The 24005-nt window shown below is 38.7% G+C and overlaps 5 protein-coding genes and 1 long non-coding RNA gene across 6 annotated transcripts; 4 read left to right on the top strand and 2 right to left on the bottom strand.

The window, feature by feature from the left end:
• The first annotated feature begins 6 nt into the window (after positions 1-6).
• Positions 7-3354, top strand: LOC114734362 (VAN3-binding protein-like). Its single transcript, XM_028921989.1, has 9 exons — positions 7-243; positions 457-716; positions 1066-1119; positions 1550-1618; positions 1737-2106; positions 2323-2487; positions 2606-2655; positions 2867-2924; positions 3012-3354. Coding segments are annotated over exons 1-9 (1224 nt in total). The 5' UTR covers positions 7-242; the 3' UTR covers positions 3209-3354.
• Positions 3355-5520: 2166 nt separating this feature from the next.
• On the top strand, positions 5521-6793 carry LOC114734327 (aquaporin TIP4-1-like). Its single transcript, XM_028921941.1, has 3 exons — positions 5521-5775; positions 5872-6110; positions 6208-6793. Exons 1-3 carry the CDS (start codon positions 5649-5651, stop codon positions 6583-6585), a joined length of 744 nt encoding a protein of 247 aa, XP_028777774.1. The 5' UTR covers positions 5521-5648; the 3' UTR covers positions 6586-6793.
• Positions 6794-6996: 203 nt separating this feature from the next.
• Positions 6997-8838, bottom strand: LOC114734325 (protein JINGUBANG-like). The gene has a single exon (XM_028921938.1). It carries the CDS (start codon positions 8627-8629, stop codon positions 7271-7273), a length of 1359 nt encoding a protein of 452 aa, XP_028777771.1. The 5' UTR covers positions 8630-8838; the 3' UTR covers positions 6997-7270.
• A 261-nt stretch (positions 8839-9099) lies between these two features.
• On the top strand, positions 9100-9635 carry LOC114734324 (uncharacterized). Its single transcript, XR_003739150.1, has 2 exons — positions 9100-9404; positions 9483-9635. It is a non-coding gene; the product is annotated as an uncharacterized LOC114734324 (long non-coding RNA).
• Positions 9636-9889: 254 nt separating this feature from the next.
• On the bottom strand, positions 9890-11059 carry LOC114734342 (putative RING-H2 finger protein ATL12). Its single transcript, XM_028921971.1, has one exon. It carries the CDS (start codon positions 11057-11059, stop codon positions 9890-9892), a length of 1170 nt encoding a protein of 389 aa, XP_028777804.1.
• A 7957-nt stretch (positions 11060-19016) lies between these two features.
• On the top strand, positions 19017-21037 carry LOC114734370 (probable glycosyltransferase At5g03795). The gene is made up of 4 exons (XM_028922008.1): positions 19017-19339; positions 19446-19576; positions 19814-20162; positions 20267-21037. Exons 1-4 carry the CDS (start codon positions 19073-19075, stop codon positions 20930-20932), a joined length of 1413 nt encoding a protein of 470 aa, XP_028777841.1. The 5' UTR covers positions 19017-19072; the 3' UTR covers positions 20933-21037.
• The last annotated feature ends 2968 nt before the right edge of the window (positions 21038-24005 follow it).

Below are 24005 nucleotides of genomic sequence, written 5' to 3'. Positions count from 1 at the left end.
AGACGAATAAATGACCTTTAAACCGGGTCCTTCCCTTCCCCACAAAAGATTCTATGACATCGTTTTCATTTTTTCTTCAAAATATTAAACTTGGAAATAGTGTCGCATTTCCTTGTTAAATATCTCACTGTTGCTCCTTGTCATCGTCTTGATCTTGCTTTCTTACTTCGCTAGAGATTTTGTACTCTTCCTCCCCCAACTCCTGACTGACTGAGGCCTGGGACCAATTACTACTCTAGACAAGTAAGTGGTTGCTTCATAGCATGTTCGGTAAAATGAAGTTAATCCAGACTTCTATTGTCTATTGTATTCTTTCTTTCTCTGGCGCTAAAGCAGCTGTGGAAGTATATACTTTGAAAAGTGTTGACCAAATAGAAATAAATGTTTCCATGACCAAACCTCAGTTTGGTGTAACGCGGCAGTTAACTCGGTTTCTGTTATTGTTTTTGGTGTCAGTGAGCTCGAGCAACTCTAAGTGCTCTGTCAAGGGGCTGGAGAAGATAGATGAGAATAGTCCTACTGAGTGGTCAGCAATGTCTTGTGCCCCTCCTGACACTCCAACTGAATCCATGGAGTTTCTGGCCAGATCATGGAGCATCTCAGCCATGGAGCTCTCCAAGGCACTGAACAATACCAATATCCTGACTTCTACTGGTGTCCAGATGCCAGTTTCCTGCCCTGCTGCTACCAAGGTCTCCACCGTTTCAAAAGATTCTGTAAGAATATGAACCACTTTGAAAATTTTAACCAGACTACTCAGAACTACTTTTTGAGCTGCCAATGCAGGCAATCGCAAAACTCGCATAAGTTATCTTAGTTTTTCTCAAAATAGATCATATGTCACACACACACACAAAGGGAAAAAAGAGGAAAAGCAAAGCACTTCTGACAAGCTCAAGCCTAAGAAGCGTATAAACAAGGGGGTGATAAGGAAGGATGTTACTATATCCTATCTCTCTCTCTCTCTCTTTTTTTTTTTTTTCTTTTGGTGATCGTGATATTCTTATATATGAACAGGCATCTAATTCTTTTTGTCTGTCCTGTTATTGTGATGTTTATTTACAGCTAACTAATGGGTGTAGCCCTCCAATTTCACCAAGAGGCAGTGAGGAAATGAAGGTATACTTTGCTACTTTCTCCCTGTGGACTGATAATCTTGATATATGGGAACTGGGTGTGTATTAAACATGCCAATGTTGTTGTTCGGCAGCCAATACCTTGAAGATGCAGTTCTCAGTATGATTTGTCCCTTTAAGGTTACTGCATAGAGAAACTTTAACTATTTTGAATTAGAGTGCTTTCTTAAAAACTACTTTTTGTCATCAACTAAGCCAACTACACTTTTGATTATTACCAACATTCCCATGGGAATTCAGAAAAGTCAACTTGCTTAATCCACAACCTTAGGATATTTCAACATCAGGTTTAATGCAAGTGAAGATGTTTCACTTTACTCTTGTTCATAACTGAGCACCCTTCTGGTTTAAACCCTAACGGCAGTTATATTTCTTGCATGCAAACCAATAACCTTGCCATCCATTATATGCAGGAGTTATTTTTACTTCATCAGACACTCAATCCAGAGTTCCTTTCCGGTCAACACTTAATTCGAAATGGGGTATCTCTTCTTCAGCCTGGTGATTACCATTATGATTTATACTCAAATACCAGCTCAATATTACTCAGTATTTCTTCTTGTTTTTTTTTTTTTCTTGGTGAAAATTTTTGCTAAGCAGCTCTACAAGAGTTTATTAAAAGGGAAGACCATGGGTAGGTGGAAGAAAGATCAAAAGGAGAGGAAAAAGCAGGAAATAAGGACACATAATGCTCAATTGCACGCGGCAGTATCTGTGGCAGGCGTTGCTGCTGCAGTAGCTGCAGTTGCAGCTTCAACAGCATCACCTGAAATGCCATATACCAACCAAAAGGATCCTCCAAAGACTTCTGCTGCTATAGCATCTGCGGCAGCTTTAGTAGCTTCTCACTGTATTGAAATTGCAGAAGATATGGGAGCTGATCATGATCAAATCTTAACGGCGGTTAACTCTGCAATTAATGCTAAGACCAATGGAGACATAATGACTTTAACAGCCGGAGCAGCTACAGGTAGATTGCTAAATCTGCATTAATGACCGAATCAATGTGGACCAACAGAACATGGCAACTCAGTAAGGAAAAAATAAATGAAATTTACTTAATCAAGTGTTAACGTATGGTAAAAAAGGTGGCTAAGGCTCACAGTCTTTGGATTTCTTTTGCCAGAGATTTGAAAATTGCCAACACATAAAAGAGAATTTGTGATGAATTAATCATTGTTGACAGCCTTGCGAGGAGCTGCTACTCTAAAAGCTAGGCTGCAAAAGGGGATTGGAAGCTCAACATTTCCTTTAGTGGAGGAAATGTGTGAAGAAGGTAAAGAAGCGAACATCTTAACAGCACTAGACTGTGTCTTCAGAGGAGGAGAACTTCTCAAACGCACAAGAAAAGGTATGTTTATTAACTTCTTTGCTATAACAACCTCAATAAAATTAAAAATAAGAGAATCCAGATCTATAGAAAAGGCTCTAATTCTAATTTGAGTTTCTTTGCTAATTAATTGTAACAGGGGATCTTCACTGGAAGCGAGTGTCCTTCATTGTGAATTCAAATATGCAGGTAATTGGTGAAAATACTCTGTATGTTCATTAACAAATTAGGGGCATAAATTCCAAAACTCTATGTTAGATAGAGGAACATAGCTGTACATGAAGTTTTGATAGTCCCTCTGTAGGTCGGAGAGCAGAATGATAAGTTTCTTGTTGCTGCGACTTTGTATTCCAACCAATTTTGTGTTTGGACAACTTTAATCAATGAAAAATGGTAACAGGTTGTAGCCAAATTGAAAAGCAAGCATATGGGAGGAACGTTCAAGAAAAAGAAGAAATGTAAGCAAATTTTGCACCTTCTGCTTACTTGTTGTCTTCTTACCACTCCGTGTCAACAATGGTTAAGATATGGACCTAATGTGGCAGATATAGTCACTGGAGTGTGCAGTGATATACCAGCTTGGCCTGAAAGGGAAAGGGAAGACAGCATTGAGAAGAGGGCTTATTTCGGAATAAAAACAGCAGACAGGATAATAGAATTTGAATGTGCAAGTAAACATGACAAACAGATATGGATTGAGGGGATCAAGCATGTGCTGAATTGCCGTGCCAGACTAACATAGTCCATACATGGTTAAAATTGGGGTTGCAGTAAATATGGTTTTTGATTTTGTTCTATTTTTCTCCTTCTGAATGGCTTCAAGTCATGAAGTGAATGTCTTTAACTTATTGAGCAGTCAATTGGTTGGCAAGGCATAACTTTTCACCATCTCCATTGCAACAATTTAAGGCATGCTTGTTTTAACGGTAGGAACCCTAAAAATCACATTTGTTGCTTCTGTGAAAACCATGTTTTTGGCAAATCCCACTACGAAAACAAACATTTAAAAGCCATTAGACTTTCACGGATTCCACAGAAAAAGCACAAATATTTAGCAAGTCCAACTGTATATTAATCTGAGACGTGGAATGCAAAATTGATAAGCGGTTAGACTTTTGCCGACATGCAAGTCAATATCACTGCAGATACCTCAGTCCTCAGCCAACTCAGAAACCAAATTGCAGAAATAGTTGACATGTCACCAAAAAAGGAATTTTGTAACTCTTTTTAGGAGCCATTTAAATTTGAAATTAAATAGAAACTAATAATGTGGAAATATTCGGATTTTGAGGAAAAATACAAGCATTCTGCTGACAAGTTGACAAAGTTCGCCATTCCTCCATTCAGTATTGCTCTGTTTCCCATTAGATAAGCATTATTATCACTTAATTAACTGATAATTGTCAAGAGACCCTGATCTGAGAGATATTAGTAGAATCCACCATATGTTAAATCATATGCTCGTGATCTTATATGTACAGTAACTCATGCGTTACGGTGCCAACACAACTCCAATGCTTTATTTGGTTGGAACTTGGAAGCAAAGGATAAAATAGTGGAAGAAATATGTGAGACTCACAAGTATTTTTCTCCCACGTGTTCAATTCGTCTTAAAAAATTAAAAACCAGAGGAAAACTTCAATCCTTTCGCCATTAACTTTTCTTTATCTTCCTAACGTATGCTGATTAATATGTGATCCGTTCGCACAAATAGTAGTCCAGAATCAGTACATGACAAGTTTCCGATAAAGTCTGAGTTGAAAATTTCCCAGCGAAATGAGGCGTCGGTGAAAATATAATTGGGTACAATCTGCTGTCACCCACGTTGCTCTATAGCGTCTAACTGAGGTTCAATAATTCCTCATATTTTATGACATGATCGAATCGGATTTGCTTCTTAAGGCAACGGGAATCGTCTATATATTCATAAGCCCGAAGCTTCCTAATAAGGCTCTTAATAACTTGACAGAACTCCGGAGGGCAACAAACAATTTCAGCGTTGGCACATGGACTTGGCTTATTAGCTGTACTTAAGCGGTCAGAGAACCATAAAACTATTCAAGTACTGCTCATAATTAATTACAAGAAACCAGCATGTATAAGTATCAAATAAATAAGTACTAGGCTGGGGATTAGGAGATGAGCCACTCAGGTTGAATAATTTGTTGAAGTTTGTGGCTTTAATTGTAAAATGTGTTCATTTTGCGAATGGAATGTTTTTGGGTTTCGGATGGCTTATTTCTATATCATGATTTGTCCATTTGTTCAACAGGAGGTTATGTGTTAATATCCTCGATTGAATGGTGAATATGGAAGAGCAGGAACAAGTGGGTGGCACCATCGTCATCATGTGAAGGTAAGTGACAAAGCTATGAACATACCATGAGCCTGTACAGACACGGCGATAACAAAACTTTTTTCTTAGTCCAAAACAACATAATAATTATTCTAGCACAAAGACAACGAAAACCTACCCTCTCCAGTCCCATCTTCCTTTCATTTTCAAAGGTCAACTTGTTATAGGATCCTCAACTTGTTCTTTGGAATAAATTAATTATATTATATGACGTTATTTCAAATATTAATTGATCTATTCCAAAAATAACTAAATCATAAATTTCTCTCCTTTCTTTTTAAAGTGAAATTCGCTCCTAAAGTACGGGTTTATATGTTTAATAAGCTGTGATTTTATTTGATTGCGAAATTAATTATGATGCACAAGAAGCTGGCAGACGACGTGACATGTCATGTTGGTGCGCGTCTAGTGTAAAGTAGGACGCTATACATCCATGATGTTTGGGACAAAATAGAATAATGAGGGTTTGATGATCTCAATTCGTGAGAGTATCCGACGGCTGATTCCTTGTATATATTCATAGTTTCCCTGTTTCTAATTGAATAAGATAAGATATGTGCTCGAGTAGTGCAAAAATGTGACTTAATTACAATTTAAAGGTATAAATAATATAGTGGAGGCTAATTATGGAGCGAAGGAGAGAAAGCAGGGGCATGTGAGTGGGATTGGAAATTTGGTAATAGAAAAGTGTAAGACGCAATTATTTGATGTTTTGTACTCTGGTTTTGCATAATATATAACGGGAAGCCTGCTGGCATGTAATACACCAAACCCACCATTGTTTATCTAGTAACTAGTAGCTTGCTAAGGCCTCATCCATTCAGCCATGGCCAAGATCGCTCTCGGATCCTCCCGGGAGGCTACCCAGCCCGACTGCCTTCAGGCTCTCGTCGTTGAATTTGTTACCACCTTCCTGTTCGTCTTCGCCGGTGTTGGTTCCGCCATGGCCGTAGGTACCCTCTTACTTTCATAACTAGTTAGTTTCACGCACACTAACTCTACACACACACACACAGTTTATTCATTCCTTTTTTCGATCATCCATCCAGAAAAGCTAGGAGCAGACGCACTGGTAGGGTTGTTTGCCGTGGCCGTGGCACATGCGCTTGTGGTGGCTACCATGATATCGGCCGGCCACATTTCCGGGGGCCACCTTAACCCAGCCGTAACGCTCGGCCTCCTGGTGGGCGGTCACATCACCCTCTTCCGCTCCATACTTTATTGGATCGACCAATTACTGGCATCCTCCCTCGCTTGTTACCTGCTTTACTACCTCTCCGGCGGACTGGTAATGATTAGTTTGTCCGCGAAGACATGAATTTAGCTTAATCTGCTTAATCATTTAATCCAAATTCTGATTGGCAAGTGAACTCATAATTGTGCAGACAACTCCAGTGCACACGCTTGCAAGTGGAGTGGGGTACGCTCAGGGAGTGATATGGGAGATCATCCTGACGTTTTCGTTGCTGTTCTCCGTGTACGGCACTATGGTGGATCCAAAGAAGGGAGCCATTGGTGGGCTTGGGCCCACCCTGGTCGGGTTTGTCGTGGGGGCTAACATCCTGGCTGGAGGGGCCTTCTCCGCTGCTTCGATGAACCCAGCAAGATCGTTTGGGCCTGCTTTGGTCAGTGGGAATTGGACCGATCACTGGGTTTACTGGGTCGGCCCACTCATTGGGGGTGGCCTTGCTGGCTTCATCTATGAGACCTTCTTCATCGACCGATCCCGTGCCCTGCTTCCTCATGATGAGGAAAATCGCTAGCCACTAGCTAGCTACCACTATTTCTGCCTTATCTACCTCTCCCCATCTCTCCTACTGTATAACTAATCAAACCGTGTTATTCATCTCAGCCCATGTAATTTCATGTGTGGTGTTGTCGGTGGTGGAGACCAGTGTAATGTAATCCTCTAAATGCTTCTGTTAAGTTGAGATGATGGCTTTATGTGCTTTTCCCATTATTTAAGATTAATTACAGGTCACGTAGTATCTTTTTCCATATTGGGAGGGTTGTAATTCTAATAACCTTCCTGCATTTAACTAGAGGAAAAAAATTCACTGGGAGGGTTCCCGGTTAGGAAAAAAATTCAAGTCATGCAATTATTTTATTTTTTTTTAAAAAAAGCACATTGAATTGTTATATACTTTGATTTCAACAAAACTGTGGGCAATTAATTTTATATTTTATGTTTTCTTAAACCATAAACTATAAATAAAGTGAAAAAGAAACTATGTTACAGTATAACAAAACTATCATACCGTAATGATGACTGTTAATTTGCTTGCCCAGTTCCTGAAGCATTTGGCTAATTCAGAATTAAGAAATGAAGAGAACTGGCACTTGATTAAATCCAGATTTCACAGTACCGAATGGTACACGAACGCCTGTGACTGTGAGGGGTCGAAGGGGCGGCCCTAGCGGATCAGCGGAGGAGTGATTTCCGGAATCTCACTGAAAATAGGTATCTCGAAGTTTCTTCTCAACCCACGATGGCGACAAAACAGGACTCATATCGTACTCTGTAATCCTCTTCCCGCCGTCGCGCTGATCAGTGCACTCTACGCACAGATTTTCGTCAGGCAAAATCTTCACCCTCCACACTTTGAATGTTTGGTCCAGACTGGCGCTGTACACCAGAAACCCCATCACCACCTTCTCTATCTCAAGGCAAGCTGCTAAACATCTCACTGGCCCTCTGTGTCCATCTAACACTGATAAACACTCATGGTAACAGCTCCCTTCTTCTCTCCTCCATACCCTTATCGTCGTGTCCTCCGATCCACTGAATATCAAGTTCCCCACCGTCGCTAGGCAAAGAACTGCAAAACGGTGACCCTGCAAAAACCCGCCATGGTTGAATCTGTAACACAGTCTCTCTTTCTTCCAGAAATTAATCATCCCATCTGATGACCCCGAGTAGAGAAAGCAATGGTTAAAGGACGTGCTCAATGCCATTGTATTCACAGGGGAAGGCTGGAATTTAAGAGTCATTGTGAGGGTGTGCGAGTCTTCTGTGTACACCCTCCTCCATATTTTCACGGATCCATCAGAGGAGCAACTGAAAAGACACCCATCGTCTTGGTTCACCATCAGTGAATTCACATCATCTTCGTGTGCCACAAATGAATCTACGCATTTTCTATCTGAAACCCGCCAAGCCTTCACTGTTCTGTCATGAGAACCAGTGTATAAGAGCCCTTCTGAATGGTAATAAGCCATGCAAGAAACAGAGTCTTTATGTTGATGGGCGCTGCTTGCTCTGGAGAACGAAAGAAACGAGCTTTTTCTGGGAAGAGTGGCTACCTTTTTGGATTTGAAAGTGTCGGAAACCATGAAGTTCCAAATTCGAATCTTGTGATCTTTATGGGTCGAGAAGAGCATGTCACTGTAAGCCAAAATGGATCGCACTTCGCCTGAGCTAGCTTTGAGGTATCCTCTGTCCATGCAGTCGGGCTGCTTCCACACGCGGATTCTGTTGCTGTCAGAGCCAGTAAAGACTAAGCCCTTCGTAGCTGCGATGGCGTAGATATTGCCGTCGTGGCGATGGAGCGAAGCGATGCAGTAGTAAAGAAGAGAAGGAGGAGGAGAAACTGGGCGTGGGGAACGCGTCCATGGTGATTCAGGGCCAGGGGATGGCATCATTGGGAACACTGTGGCGTCAGAGGTAGAAGGCCTCGGTGAGGCTAATTGAACATCATGTTTGCTTATCTCTTTATGGGTTCGGACGCTAAGGTGAAATTGAGGTTGATGTTCCATATTTTCCTTGTCCATCAAGCTATGGAGAGATCCTTGTCCATAGAAATCCATGGCATGAGATCAACAAAGGGATGGAGTAAGACAAAAGGGGTTTAGATTTGACGAGGTAGGGCTACAATTACAAATATAAGACCAATCTGAGGGAACGATGAGCGCTCTATTTATTTAAGGTGTGAATGTTTATCAACCGCGTCGGCAAATTGCATGGAGCCTTGGACGAGCGAACTTGTTTCCACACTAGTAGCAATGTCAGGGATTATGCGTGCTCGATTCTGAATGATTAGGATTTAGGACCCCTCTACCTATAATAAAGACGAAGGTTCAGGGACCATGCAATGCTTTAAATTTAATGCCTTTTGTTTAATTTTGGGAACGAGTGGCCTCTGCTGCTGTCTTCTACCCAGTTGGGTTGGCCTGCCAGTGTTAAATGGAATCCCAAAATGTCAATGCGGTGGTTCTGATCATTACCACAAAGGCGGAGCCGGACCATCTACGAGTGGAACCTCCTATTAAGACGCTTATTGAATTCTGCAATAACTTATGATCTCCCATTGTATCTTTCTGTTTCACTTTCAGTCCAAATGACGGGTTTAAAGAAAGGACAAAGGATGGAGTAAAGTGCAATAAAAGGTTCTCGTGGGTTAGCTTAGCTACAGCTGAAGCATAGTTAAGAAAGGAAACATGGAGTGCCAAGTGCAGCGTCAGGAGAATAACGAGTTAATCAGAGAAGAAGCGTCTCTTGGTAAATTAAATGAGGCGTTATCGTTCATCATCAGAGTGGTTGGATGACGGTTGTTGGTAATGAAGAAATTGAAGGTGCCCAACGGTGAGAAATGGCTATAATTGGGGTAGCAGAGCGCCAATGAATGGATTATTTAATCGGTTTGTGCATGTGTTTGCGCAGGAAATGCCCCCAAGGCAACGGAATTCAGAGTGAGCTAATGCGAATTTCATCAAGTTCAAATATCAGATATGCAATAATGGTGTAGCATTCAAAGAATGTAAATGATATTCAATCAATACCTTTTTAAGCTGCTTGCTTGCAGCAGTTTGCTTGCCATTGCGGGAAAAACATGCCCTTGCTCAATTTCCTTGGCTATTAAAACGCCTACGCCACTCAAATCTCTTTCAAAACGCATCGTTTCTGTCCATCCCCCGTCGTTCTCCCTGTCCCCAGGCTTTCTCTCTGTGGATCAATTTGCACACGATCTTATAGAGGTGAGGTTCCTTCTCAGAAATTGTTTTTATTTGTAATTTAATTTCACCAGCAAAAGCATTAACATTGTACAGTGCTCTAGTCAACTGCCGTGATTACACACTTGAACCTAATTGTTTCGATTCTAACTCCGTGGAACTTCTTTCTCGTCTGGCAAACCCTAGCACGGTTCGCCTCGCGATCGGCCACCATATCCTCCATGATCTCTCTTCACCCCCATTGTTGTCGCCCGATGCTGCTAATTTTTTCATCCTGTTGATTTCCTTCAACCTCGGAACAATTGTAATCTCAGACAATGATCTTTTACGACCCCAATTCAGTGGCTGGTACGTGTGTTGTTCCTCGTTGGAAGTACCTGAAAGGTTTGAATCCCATCGTGAGGATTCACCGTTGGCGGATTCTGAAGCAAGGAATCTTCTGTTCGACATAACACTGAGCATTTCCGAGTTTAAGAGTAGCAAATCCGTCGCAGTAAGATCACTCCACCTACTCCTCATAACAAAACCTGAGATAACTATCCTATGATGGAACTTGTGCAGAATTTCCCGATTTCCACCATTATCAATGAGTAGTTCTTCTTCCTTCCTGCCCTCCTCCACATTCCATAAGCCTCTCCCATAGTTGATTCTCAATGACTCTTGACGGGATTGCTCCCTCTGCACAAGGATTTCGAGATTTGGTTCCTCTGTTAAATTGGAAGGGACACTCAGGAACCTTGAGCTGATTGAAGAAGTGAAGCCCTTGACATCCCCTGGATCTACCCTGCATCTACAGAGCGGGCAGGTAGAGTGACCTTCAAGCCACATGTCTATGCAATTCATGTGGAAAGCATGCTTGCACTTTGGGAGCAACCTAAGTGTTTCCCTGTTTTCAAATCTCGACAGGCAAACCACGCATTCGAGGCCTTCTTTTGATCCCTTGAGGAAAGAAAACTCGAACACAGGAAGTGCTTCGATTACTTGCTTGTCGATCCCATAAAATCTGGACTGCTCCGATCGAGCCAAGCTCTGGGGATGGACGCTTTGGTTCAGAAGCTCAGAAGAACTGGTTCCACAGAATTTTATATAAGCAATCAGCCCAAGTATTATCGTAAACATAATGGAGAGCATCACTAGTGTCATCTCTGTGCTCAAATGGATCCGTTCGGGGTCTCCAGCTTGAGCATTCGGAAGGAAAGTAGAAAACATAAAGAATAGCAGCAAACAGTTAATAAATGAATGGCCACACAAGTTTTCATACATCTCCTGGAGACGATCCTGCAACATCACTGACTGTCTCTAGAATTGTTGCCCCCTGTATCTATTGAGTTCTGGGTAGCCAGCTAATCGAGACAATTTCAAAAGGTTGGAATTCCCCCCCCCCCAATTACTAGGTTAGTCCCACCGAGGAAGCTTGATCTGTTTGTTGGTTTATGCAGTCAACAAGTCAAGTTGATCCTTCGTATGGGTCAAGACAAATGGCGTTAACAATGGATGTTTGACTGGTACGACTTGAGTGAAATAAACGAGGCCCAGCGATTTCCCTATTAAACAATAGCTACTTAGTTTCAAGGTTCCTTTCAATGAGGGGTAGTCCCTGTCATCATCAACACTTGTTGAAATAGCATCGTTTGTCTCATCTCTTTGTTATACTCACATACTTCTGTCATCTGCTCTACGGTTAAGCTTTTTTTTGCCATCATAAATAAAATTACTTATAAACATTTTTTATATGAACAGAGACAAAAATTTTTTTCATATATTTATTTTTTATTCTGTAAATTATGATTAAAAAATTATTTATAAACTATTTTAAACTCTAAACAGGTTCTAGGCTGAGGTACGCGGCCACTCACAAAGTATCTGTGTTCATATCCATTGGAAGATTCCGCGTGGTCGTCGTGCTAAAGAATCTGCCGCTACCTGAACTAATGATGCTATAGGTTACAGGGTTAGTACAAAATGCCGCTATCCCTATCTAGTCTATCAGGGCTTTGAAGTCAGCTTCGAAAACGGGATCCAAGCCTGAGCAGGGTCTATTCTTAGCAAAGATGGGGGTGACAAGGATGGAGGGAGAGAGCAGGGGAATGAAGGACCCAAAAAAAAGGAAAACAGAAAAAAAAAAAAACAAAGAAAGAACACAACCTGAGGTGCGAGGTGCAACAAGAAATGACTTTTTGTAGAAGGGATTAATGTGATTTAAACGTTCATCACGAGACGGTCATCGCCAATGGAGGTTTTTTTTTTTTTGGTAAAATGTATGCTGGTTTATGCCTTCGGCTTTATTGCAGTCCGTTTCTTGAAGGAAGACGTCGGATTAAGGAGATGCTCGAAATTTCAATATCACAAAAGTCACCAAAAAAATCATTTCAACTGGCCGGAAAAATTATTTCGTACAACGAATTGATCCTTATTATTGTGTGAAGCAAGTATCTCAATGGTGGCAAGAAGAATAAGAAGCAAATATTTCAAAACAAATTATCTAAAAGTAAAAATTGCACGGCGTTTTTTTTTTCCCTTTCCCGCAGAGAAAAGGGCACGTGAGTTGAAATAATCCATAAAAATTAAATTTGAGTAGAGTTCGATTCCTCCTATAACTCAATAATGAGATTAAGGGAGTGTCTGGATGGAAACCAAATTATGGTTTTAAAAGTATTTTTACGGTTTATGAAGTAAATATATAGAGAAGTTTACCTCGTTTTACGAAAAAATACTTCTGAGAAGTACTTTTAGGGGTTGCCAAACATCTCCTAAATAGGCAGTGAAGGTTTTTTTGCCCTTTTTTGGGGAGGGTGACTAGAGGCTAAGAAAGAAGGACATCAACCGCAAATTATGAGATGTGGAGATGACTCGGCCGAATTACAGTCTTATCCACTTTCATCACCTTCGGGGCTTGTTTATCAGCTCAAACCAGAGGAGATCTCTTCTCGGGACCTTTTTGTTATTCTTTTTGGGCTTAAGGCCCAGCTTTTAATACCCAAAACCCGTCTCAGTGACTCAACTTCTGTTATTTTTTATTTTAAAAAAAACCTTTAACAGTTTTAACAATACAATAGGTGTTCTCGCTGGATTAAAAAAGGAAGTAAAAAAAAAAAAACTGATTTTAAATTCCATCACTTAAGGAGAAAAATCTTTGAAAAAATCTATATACACTCAAATGAAGTTTTAAGCAAGACGAACTTTCTTATTTATTCGTATTGTTTGGACCACTAAAAAGACCAATTCACAAGAGGGATGTATGTAATTATAAATAGTAAAATTTTTATATATATCCTTGCAACTAAAGAGATAAATAATATAAATACTCCCTCTTCCCTCACTTATAAGAGAGTGATATCTGTGGATAATGATATACTACCTCCAATCCTAATTAAAAGAGCTAGTTGACTAAATAAGTGTTGTCTTTCCTAAAATATCTTTGGTAATCAAGTATATTGGTTAGAACTAGTATTGTTAAAAGGAATATCTTGAAAAAAATGTATAAATATTAGAGACAAAGTGGATTAGGATCTTATATTTAAGACTAAAATAAAAGTCAAACGATATCCTATATTAAGAACCAGAGGTGGTATTTTGTACAACTATATGTTGATGATGTATACATGTTATAACAATATTATTTCATGACAATCAAATGTGCGGATGTAGACCCTCAGCAAAGTACAGCCAAATCCATTTCCTGCCTTCACATTGCAAATATGTAGCTGGTGAAGAAGAAAAGGACACATGCGGCAGGCCATAAATGTAGATATAGATCAGTTACTTGAAACACAGAGGAGAGTGGAGCTTTGGGTTGATTAGGACTGTTAGGGAAAGCATTAGCTGGCTTTCTCTGAGAATTACTGGGGCAATTCACCTGCAATAATGCCATACCCCAAGTCGCCATTTCTTAATTATTCCTCCACTTAATGCCTTAATTAATTACCTCTCCTTTATGCACCTTCTTTATATATATACTTCTCCGGTCCTTATTATAAGACCCAATTTGACTTTTTATTTGGTCCTAATTATAAGACCCAATCCATTTTGTCTATTATATTTATGCATTTTTTTCCAAGATAATCCTTCTGATAATGATAGTTTTAGCCAATATACTTAATTAGCAAGGATATTTTAGGAATGACAACACTTATTTATTATAAATAACCAACTTAACTTACTTCCTTAATCTCCTCAAATAAGTCAATTGGGTCTTATAATTAGGACCGGAGGAGTATATATATATATATATCCACGTTATTTGGGCGGGGCCTCAGCCCTAGTAAATAAAAAATACTTCTTTTCTAAAATAAACTGAACAAAAAAAAAAAGGGCAACTCGGCTATAATCACAACTATAAAGTCCATAATTACATGAAAAGTATAACAAGTGCCAATTTTGAAAAGAGACAGTATTACTCCGATCTTTAATATAAGACCTAATTGTTGAGTTGATTTTAGTCCTAAATATAAAACCCATTTCTCATATTTATTAATTTTCTTTAAATTACCTCTATAAATACTCTCTCAACCATACTCAAGTAGGAAAGGGAGATGTGGTATTAAGAAAGATAATTATGGTATTTTAGAAAAAACGTGTTATATTTTTTATAATTAACTAACTTATCTAACTTCCTTAATATAATCAAATTAGTTAAATGAGTCTTATATTAAGGACCGGAGGAATAATATATATGAATTATACTACTAACGCACGGTTTATTCGGTTTATTCTAATTAAGTTGGTGTATCTGCAGTTATCTCTCTCTCATTCTCTCTCTCTAAATTGTCGTAATTTACAAATATTAAGAATGAACCCAACTAATAGATTTATCCCAGCATGTACATTCCCTCGCGCGTCATAGGTATATTGTTTCAAAGAGTATACTGAACCGTACTCGAAGGATTCCAATTTAAAGATACATAGTTCAGTGCTCTATGAATAAGGATCACGATACAAATTAAGAGTGACTCGGGTCAACACTGACTTCTCCGGTTCTCCTTTCTCAAAACAAAAGCGATTCCTTCACGTGCGGTTAAAACTATTTCGGTAATTAAAATAATAAAAACAATTGCCCCCTAAATAGGAACTTGATAGCTTTGTTTTCGATAATTCAATGCCAAAACAATCATTATTAATAATTGATTATAACAAAAATAAAAATTTATCCAGCTTTAGGGCAAAATTTATTACACAAGTGATTTATGACTCATCCCATGAATTTGTCTGAGGATGTATCTGCCTCCCAAGACATGCATAAAAATTATTCCTCTTGTCTTTATACTAGTATGTATAAGAGTCTTATATTTAACACCGAATGAGTAATAAATATGAATCGTATGACTGATCCGAAGTTCCCCCCATATTCTAGTTAGCGTCAAATATAAGATTGCAGGAAAATATACCATGTTTGCAGGATTAATTATATATGTAGTTCCTTTATGTTTATCACTTAGGGTGGTCCAAATATGCTTTAAACACGAGATCTTCATCCTGTCGGTCTACTTGCTAGGGTGTCCCACTAAATTGTACTGCTAGTTATTGGTAACCACACCCCCCGGAGCACCTTCCAAATTAAACAAGTCACTAGGCAGTAGGCACCACTCCTATATGACGCTGTTCTGTTTTTAATATAGAATTTAATTAGAGAATTGATATTTGTTTTATATATATATATATATATATGTAAAATCTAATTTATATGTTTATTAATTTTTCCTTAAATTAGTCTTATTAATATTTTCTCAACAATTATTAAATAGGAAAAGGAGGAAAAGAATTAAAAAAAATACTTTGTGTGTTTTAGAAAAAACACTCAATGTTAACTAATTTAACTAACATTTTAACCATTCAAACTAGTTAACTGGATTTTATTTTATAGAACGGGAGTATATATGTGTGCGCACTCGTGTCTTTTGCTTAGAGTCTTAAATCGTAAATTTTGATCTATTTCCAGTTTTGAGTTTTGACAGCTTGGCTTGCTTCTCAATCACGCCGTACCTTCATGCTTCACTCTCCGACCCGAAAAAACCAAGAAAACGGTGGGGAGTTTCATGACTATTCACAACATTATACGTAAATTGGTGACATGATCGCCAGCCAATTAATGATATATATGGAGCTATATATAATTAGTCAATTATCTGCCTTTGCCCATGGCGGAAGCAAATTGGTTGATGGTGAAGGGGCCAATATTAAATCATTATTTGCTCGTGATTTCAAACTCGAGCTTCAGGGTTCAAACAATAGTCAATCGAGATTAGGTTTTTTAAGATTTAAGTATCAAGAGCGAGAGGACGCCACACCCATCGCTTTTTTTTTAAAATAAAATAAAATTGGACTGTGGCTAACTTAAATTTCTAATTAGACTGCGACATCTGATGGCTATGAGCGAATCTTCATTTCAAATTACTACAGAGCAAAAATTAAAAACGTTGGGTAATTATATTATTTATAAGCTATGAATAGCGTACATGCACAGTTCGTTTTTACTTTTCAATTCCTCCCTCTATTTTTCCAAAAAGAATTTTTAAATTATTACTTCTCAGATATCCTGAATAATTCCATAAATAATATGAAATATAGGGAATCTCCCAATTACTCCTCCGGTCCTTATTATAAGACCCAATTTGACTTTTTATTTGGTCCTAATTATAAGACCCAATCCATTTTCTCTCTTATATTTATGTATTTTTTTTCAAGATAATCCTTCTAATAATGATAGTTTTAGCCAATATACTTAATTAGCAAGGATATTTTAGGAATAACAACACTTATTTATTATAAATAACCAACTTAACTTACTTCCTTAATCTCCTCAAATAAGTCAATTGGGTCTTATAATTAGGACTGGAGGAGTATTAGATACGATAAACGTTAGCGTGCAGTATTAGGCCTCTATTATGCTATGGAGTACAAGTGCACAACAAAAATTTAAAAAAATATACTCCTCCGGTCCTTAATGTAAGACCCATTTAACTAATTTGATTAGATTAAGGAAGTTAGGTAAGTTAGTTAATTATAAAAAAAGTGACACATTTTTCTTAAAACACCATACCCATTTCCCTCTTCTATTTGATTATGGTTGAGGGATTATCTATAGGGGTAATTTAGAGAAAATTGATAAATATGATAAATGGGTCTTATATTTAGGACCAAAACCAACTCAAAAATTGGGTCTTATATTAAGGACCGGAGGAGTATTTAATAAGCAAAGATATAATAAACGGTCTCTCATTTCAGGGGAAAGCTCACTTAATAATCTACTTAGTTGTCAACATATCATTTGCAACAAAGAATCGGCCAATTGATGGTAGTGCAATGGTGATTATTAAAAGCGTTTTATTTATTACTCCTCCGTTACTTAATATAGGATTCAATTATTAAGTTAGTTTTAGTCTTAAATATAAGACCTATTTTTCATATTTATTAATTTTTTTTAAATTACCCCTATAGATATTCCCTCAACCATAACCAAGTAGAAGAGAAAGAGAGAAGAAGGTATTAAGAAAGATGATTATGGTGTTTTAGGACAAACATGTCACATTTTTTATAATTAACTAACTAACTTTCTTAATCAATCAAATTAGTTAAATTAGTCTTATATTAAGAACTGGAGGGGTAATTAAAATTAACAAATAATAATTGAAGTGCTGGTTTTTATTTCAGTCTTGCAATGAGGAGGGAATTATTGAAATGGAAAGGTGCACGAAAGAAATTATGAGGAATAAAAGCGAAAGCGAAGTGGCTATCGGAGGTGGTGCCGCGTGGCGTTGAGCTCCGTTGGATTTCTGTCAGAACTCACAACCCTCAAGACCCTCTGCTTCGCCTTCAGGTTCAGCACTTCAATGATATATATAAATATATATGTATGTATGTAAATGTCGTCACGTTATTTCGCGATAATCAGCCAAATTAATGAACGGAGGAGCGTGTAGTTGAAGCTCCGACGTAGGAGTCCGTGCCGTCACCTACTTTATTTTTCTTTTATTTCCCTTCTTAAACTAAAGAAAGCAAGCATCCCTGTTTGATCACCCTGAAAGTGCATGAAATATCACAAACACCTCACCTCTGATCAGAATCTGCCTTTAACACCAGGTGATTCACATCCCTCCGGATAAAACTATACTTCAAGCTATCTCTTCTTGAATTCTTTATTATCTTGTTTTCGTAACTCTCTTCTGTTTTCGTTTTCTCTTTCGATCACCTTGATGCTTCCCAAGAAAAACAAAAATGCCGATTCATTGTAGTGCACTAGTGCCTGTGATTTCCAATTAGCCAGTCTCTTTGGGTTCGACTTTGCGTGGAGCAAAAGTTATCACCAAAATTAAACCTTTTTCTTGTGTTGCATGTAATTTGGTCGGTCATAAGTTCAAGTTTGGTGGATTTTGAGGACAGCGACTCTGTTCTGGAATTTTGATCCCAGTCTGACTAGGACTGGTTGTTCTCAGGTGGTTCAATTGCATGCTACTCTTTTCTTTTCTTTTCTTGTTTTCTTTACGCATCTCTTATGCCTTTTGTTACTTTGATCATAATATTTGCAATCAATCAAAGTTCCCTTTTCCCTTTTTTTTTTTTTAAATAATGGATTGAGACAATGTTCCGGGCAGAAAGGGAAATTTCTGTCCTCCACCCCCTTCTTTAGTTTAAAAATGCTTGTCTTTCTAACCGGATTAGTGTTTTTCTGTAATCTACAGAGGTGGTAAGAGTAGTTGAAGTGAACTGACGGGAAAAGAACTTCTGCAAATGGGTCTAGATTTTTTGTCCTTGACGAAGCTGGAAACAAAGAGATTTTTACGGTTCATTGGGTTAACATTCACTTTGATTCTGGCATTTCAATATTTTGAACTTCCATATGGCAATGTGCTAGTCAATTTATTCTATACCAATAAGATTCCAGTATCTGGAGCTACTAGTAGCGATCAGATTCCACAACCACCGTCTAATTCTGAGATATCTTACAGTATGACAAGTTTGAATAACCCAAACTCTACCGATGGGGATGCCTTGGAAGTGGAAAATAGCCCGAAGACATCTGGGGAAGAGAAGATAGCTACAAATTTTGGTTTTGTCTTGAAACCCCCCGTGGAATCAAACAAATCTTCTGAATTTTATGAGTCTGACAAACTTCCTGTGGAGGACAATATTAAGAAATCGTATAATGGATCTGCAACGAAGCATGCAGGACGGTTTGACCACGGCATTTATAATGTTACTATGGGTAATAATTTGACGAACAGTTCTGGACGGGAAAACGCTCCATCTATATCAGTACAAAATACTGAAAGTTCATACACTAGTCCTCTGTCCCTTTCTCCGGCAATGCAACCTAAACATCCAACAGTAGTAGACCCAATTAATGTCACTTCAGGATTACCAATTGATTCCAAGTCAAACCCATCTTCAGTTGGGAAAGAAAACATGGCAAAAAAGGATGAAAACTTGAAGCCATTGCAGAATGAGGACAAAGCACAAGGCAAGAATTCCCCTGTCAGAAGTAAAACTTCACACATGCCAATTCCCGAAGTGACATCAATATCTGAAATGAACAAGTTGATGCTTCAGAGCCATGCCTCGTACCGTTCTATGGTATATTACTAACTGAATGTTCATTTTATTTCAGTTTAGTTAGTGGGAGGAATCCTGCCTTTGATGCTGTTGTGTTGGCTTCTTGTACATGTTAATTTCTTTCTAGAGGCCGCTGTGGTCTTCAGCCATCGATCAGGAGCTATTGCAGGCCAGATCAGAGATTGAAAACGCACCTATTGTGAAGGATGATCCAAGTCTATATGCTCCGCTATACCACAATTTTTCGTTGTTCAAGAGGTATAATTTTATCACATATTTAAAAAGTTTAGAAAGTATCCTTCAGAGATAAAATCTTACTCTTGGAATTGCATAATTAAATACGAATATTCAGTCGACGTGTTTTTGTGTTCCTGTACAAGATGTATGCAAAGAAATGTATATCAGCAGGCCAGCAGCAACACATGAAACAGGATATATGATGTTGCTTTTAAGCCATTCATTTAAACTTTCTAATTGTCAAGTGTCTAATTTCAGGAGCTATGAGTTAATGGAAGAGACTCTTAAAGTGTATGTATACAGAGAAGGAGCAAGACCTGTTTTGCATTCACCATTTCTGACGGGAATATATGCTTCTGAGGGATGGTTCATGAAACTGATGGAAGCTAATACGAGATTTGTTACCAAAGACCCAAAGAAAGCTCACCTGTTTTACTTACCATTTAGTTCTCGAATGTTACAGGAAGCTTTGTATGTAAAGAATTCACACAGTCACAAGAACTTGATCGAGTATCTGAATAATTATGTAGACATGATTGGCGGGAAGTATCCCTTCTGGAACAGAACAGGGGGAGCTGATCATTTTCTAGCTGCTTGCCACGACTGGGTATATTTCCATCCTTTTAATTAATTAGTTGCTGGGTCCACCGACCGTTTGTTATTTATACTCAATGAAACAATAAACATTATATCTCATTTATCTTCATGCAGGCCCCCGCAGAAACAAGGCAGCGCATGTCTAACTGCATAAAAGCACTGTGCAATGCTGATATCAAAGAAGGGTTTGTGTTTGGGAAGGACGTATCTCTGCCTGAAACATTTGTCATCAATTCTCGGAACCCGGCTCAAGACCTTGGAGGATTTCGAATTTCCAGGAGACCAAATCTGGCCTTCTTTGCAGGCAGTATGCATGGGTATGTTAGGCCAATTCTGTTGAAGCACTGGGAGAATAAAGATCCTGACATGAAAATATTTGGAAAATTGCCCAAGTCCAAGGGTAACAGGGACTACATCCACTACATGAAGAGCAGCAAATACTGTATATGTGCTAGAGGTTACGAAGTGAACAGTCCAAGAGTGGTGGAGGCTATTTTTTACGAGTGTGTCCCGGTCATTATATCAGATAATTTTGTTCCTCCCTTTATTGAGGTATTGAATTGGGAATCGTTTGCTGTTTTTGTGTTGGAGAAAGACATCCCAAATTTGAAGAGCCTACTGCTTTCCATCCCCACAAAGACCTATCTTCGAATGCAGATGAGGGTCAAAAAGGTGCAGCGGCATTTTCTTTGGCATGCCAATCCTGTCAAGTACGATATATTTCACATGATACTTCATTCTGTTTGGTATAACAGAGTCTTCTCCATAAATGCAACATAAATGTTACAGACAGAGCTCGTGTTTAGTTGATTGAATAGGCCACTGTTGATTGGGAGGTCTGGTGTAAATATAAATATTTTCCCTACTGATTGTTAAGTTTGTGGAGATTTGCTGTGTCCAAAATAACAATGTCCCTGAATTATTGTGAAATAAGTTTAATAATGGCACAAAGTCAGTTATTTTATCTTTTTCACGTAGAGATAACTCATGACTCTGTTGTCCGATACGAGCATGAGGACAACTCTTAACTGCTAGTATTGAAGTACAGCGGCGACAACTGCAAACAGTCTGCTTTAGTTTTGACTCTTGACAGAAGAAAGTTCTGTGACCATTGATGGTATGTTTCCATAGTTCACACTTCGCACCTGCCCAGAAGCTCTTGTTATAAGAAAAGCTGCTGCCTCTAGAGAAGATCCTCTTGATGCTAACGCTGTTAACTTCTGGTGAAGATCTACAAATTTGCATATTAACGGAGCAGATTTAGTTTCTTAACCAGTAAGGAATGTTTGCATGAAGTATTTCAAGGTTTTTGTGGTAGCGCTTGATATCGAATCAAACGACTTCTTCATTTCACTGGGAAGAAGGAAAAATAATGTTTCACAGACAACTTAACAAATGGATAGATGAAGACAATCATTTTGTTTCAGGTTAGTGGTGCAACAAGGAAGATACATTTCATGTGCCTTTGGCAATCTGTTTAAAGACGGTGGATTTTGATTGCTTTTTTCAAATATTTGAGCAGCGTTCATCTCAAGTGGTAGATCGTCCTTAAAATGGAGGGGTACTAGCTTCATATTTCTCTGGCAATACCGAATTTGGACATGCTCATGATGATAAGCACATTGCCAGCCGTACTGAGATCATATTTACCCAAAAATTGAAAGAAATTCGTATGCAGTGTGCCGTATCAAAATGCAACGAATAAACAGTAGAAAAGCATAATTTCCATTGAAACAGAGCATGGCAGAAGGTAATCGATCATATTGCCCGGAAAAGAACCTGCAAATAATTGTACTTTGCTATTTGCTTGCACCACCTTCGTATCAACATGAATTAGTACACATTCCAATAGAAAATCAAGGTCACAAGGTAAGACTATAATAATCAACATTCTTCTGTGGGGCCCCACTTAGAATGCATGAAATTAAAGTATATATGTGAAGAAGCAAAAGCTGCAACTAAAAGTCCCCGTATGATCCTGAAACTATCATCTGAAAAGCAGGTGAACAGGACATGAGATAACATCAGACTCATTGTGTGACCATACCATGCATGAAATATTTACCATGTTTAAGTAGGTGATAAGGTCCCACCGACCGGCAGTGAAATTAATGTGGGTCGAACACCCTGCTATATCTTGCAGTCGCATGTATGGGCAATACACGTGAAACTTATAGCAAAGGCGGTGCCGCCGCCTGTTTCAGTCAGGATTCTCCTTACCTCATTTGACTCACCTCAACATTTCAACCTAGGGAACCCCATCCTCTGATTAAAGCAATGTGTCACAAACAGTGCATCCACTTCCTCTTTTATCTTTTGCATGCATGCAATACCCGAGGTTGAAGTGAATTGAGGCTAGCTTCTATTACGCGGTTAAATAAAGTGGTACACTCAAAAATAATGATTTAGTTTTATGGGAACCAGTCAAGAACCCAACATGACCGGAGGAATCGGGGAACAGAATCTGCTCTGTACGACGAACTCAAAGGATCTTTTATGAGACTAGCCTTGTCGGACCTTTAGCTCTTCAGCGCGTCCGTATGGCCCGGATGTCTCGATGCCCAGTTTGGTTGATCGCTTTGTTGATAAAAAATATGAGCTGGTGCCGTTGTCTCTGTAGAGCACACCTTTATACGGCCAGTTTTTCGTAGATAGAGTCCATAATTGTAATTCCTGTAGAGTGACAAATCATTCACGGGTCCCAATAAGTATCCATCAACAGCCCATTTAGCAGGCATATCCTCTTGGAGAGTTATCTTCATGCTTACGTTAATCAGTCGCGTGAAATTAATGCGATGCCCACAAAAATTCAATGAAACCCAACCTAAGAAGGTAGACGAAGATGACTGTTGTTTGTTGGCATGCAGATTATCGGAGACGTGGCTACGGAGTGTTGAGATGTCGATACTTAGCAAAATATGAAAACCAAAGTCATGGAAAGGCTGTTGCTGAACCCATTGAAAAAAGGGAACAGAGCTGCTCTGTTTTGTAGCGCAGCCCAGCCATAGCACAAAGCTCGGAGACTGCTTCTCGCTGAAAAGCTTAAAAGAGTAAAGCAAAGACACCAACCTCACAAGAGAACATTAATAATTGAAGCAGAAACACACAGTAATGTTGAGGTATGGACTGGATCTCACTCGCAGCCTGATGTATCATTGCATGGTGGAATTTTATTATTGGGTTATCTCCTACAACGCAAAAAATTTACAATAATTGGTACGGTAAATTACAAGAAATTCATAATGAGTCGCGTCCTAATAGGAAAAAGGGCCCCTTTGATTAATATGATACAGGAAAATGTCGATTTGATATGTGGGGTTAGTCCATTTATTAAGATCCAAATAACTTCTGTTCATCTACTACACGTGTCAAGAACTCATTTGCATCCACCTACAAATGACTCGCATGTGGTGACTGAGAAGTCATGACAGCCATTCAACTACTACCAGCTTATAGTATACTATACAATCACTTCAAGGCACCAGTTAAGACATGAAGCAGAACCCAGGAATTTAAGAGAGATCTTGATTATTTACGGATCGCCAAACCCTGCATGATTTTTAAGGGGGGTAAAAAACACTCACAGAGGGAGAGAGTGAGATGATCCAAAGAGTGGCAAAAATTTATGGTACTAACTAACTAACGAGCTTCCAATAACCTCATTCATTCTGTTACCATCTTATTGTTCAAGGGAGTCACACGCTTTGGTAATTGGTTGGATGAATATTCTATGGAGAATACCCGGAAGTCACCTTTTTCAATCAGCTCAATAAATCAACTAACTGCGGTACACTTGATGAGGTCATAATAATATATGCAGTTTCTTTTTGTTGTCCAGAACAAAATATGCAGT

This window comes from Neltuma alba, unplaced genomic scaffold (genome assembly GCF_004799145.2).
Source record: "Neltuma alba isolate B1F8T4 unplaced genomic scaffold, ASM479914v2 tig00013086_pilon, whole genome shotgun sequence".
Lineage (NCBI taxonomy): Eukaryota > Viridiplantae > Streptophyta > Magnoliopsida > Fabales > Fabaceae > Neltuma > Neltuma alba.
Note: the sequence above shows the minus strand (reverse complement) of the source record. Positions and strands in the feature narration are given on the sequence as shown.

Excerpts from the sequence above, each read along its gene's own strand:
- LOC114734362 (XM_028921989.1), top strand. Across the intron at positions 2,488-2,605 it reads TCTCAAACGCACAAGAAAAG|GGGATCTTCACTGGAAGCGA; the intron begins GTATGTTTATTA and ends TAATTGTAACAG. Across the intron at positions 2,925-3,011 it reads GTTCAAGAAAAAGAAGAAAT|ATATAGTCACTGGAGTGTGC; the intron begins GTAAGCAAATTT and ends CTAATGTGGCAG.
- LOC114734327 (XM_028921941.1), top strand. The coding sequence starts at position 5,649 with ATGGCCAAGATCGCTCTCGGATCCTCCCGGGAGGCTACCCAGCCCGAC. Across the intron at positions 5,776-5,871 it reads TGGTTCCGCCATGGCCGTAG|AAAAGCTAGGAGCAGACGCA; the intron begins GTACCCTCTTAC and ends TCATCCATCCAG. Across the intron at positions 6,111-6,207 it reads ACTACCTCTCCGGCGGACTG|ACAACTCCAGTGCACACGCT; the intron begins GTAATGATTAGT and ends ATAATTGTGCAG.
- LOC114734325 (XM_028921938.1), bottom strand. The coding sequence starts at position 8,629 with ATGGATTTCTATGGACAAGGATCTCTCCATAGCTTGATGGACAAGGAA.
- LOC114734342 (XM_028921971.1), bottom strand. The coding sequence starts at position 11,059 with ATGTTGCAGGATCGTCTCCAGGAGATGTATGAAAACTTGTGTGGCCAT.
- LOC114734370 (XM_028922008.1), top strand. The coding sequence starts at position 19,073 with ATGCAACCTAAACATCCAACAGTAGTAGACCCAATTAATGTCACTTCA. Across the intron at positions 19,340-19,445 it reads ATGCCTCGTACCGTTCTATG|AGGCCGCTGTGGTCTTCAGC; the intron begins GTATATTACTAA and ends ATTTCTTTCTAG. Across the intron at positions 19,577-19,813 it reads AATTTTTCGTTGTTCAAGAG|GAGCTATGAGTTAATGGAAG; the intron begins GTATAATTTTAT and ends GTCTAATTTCAG.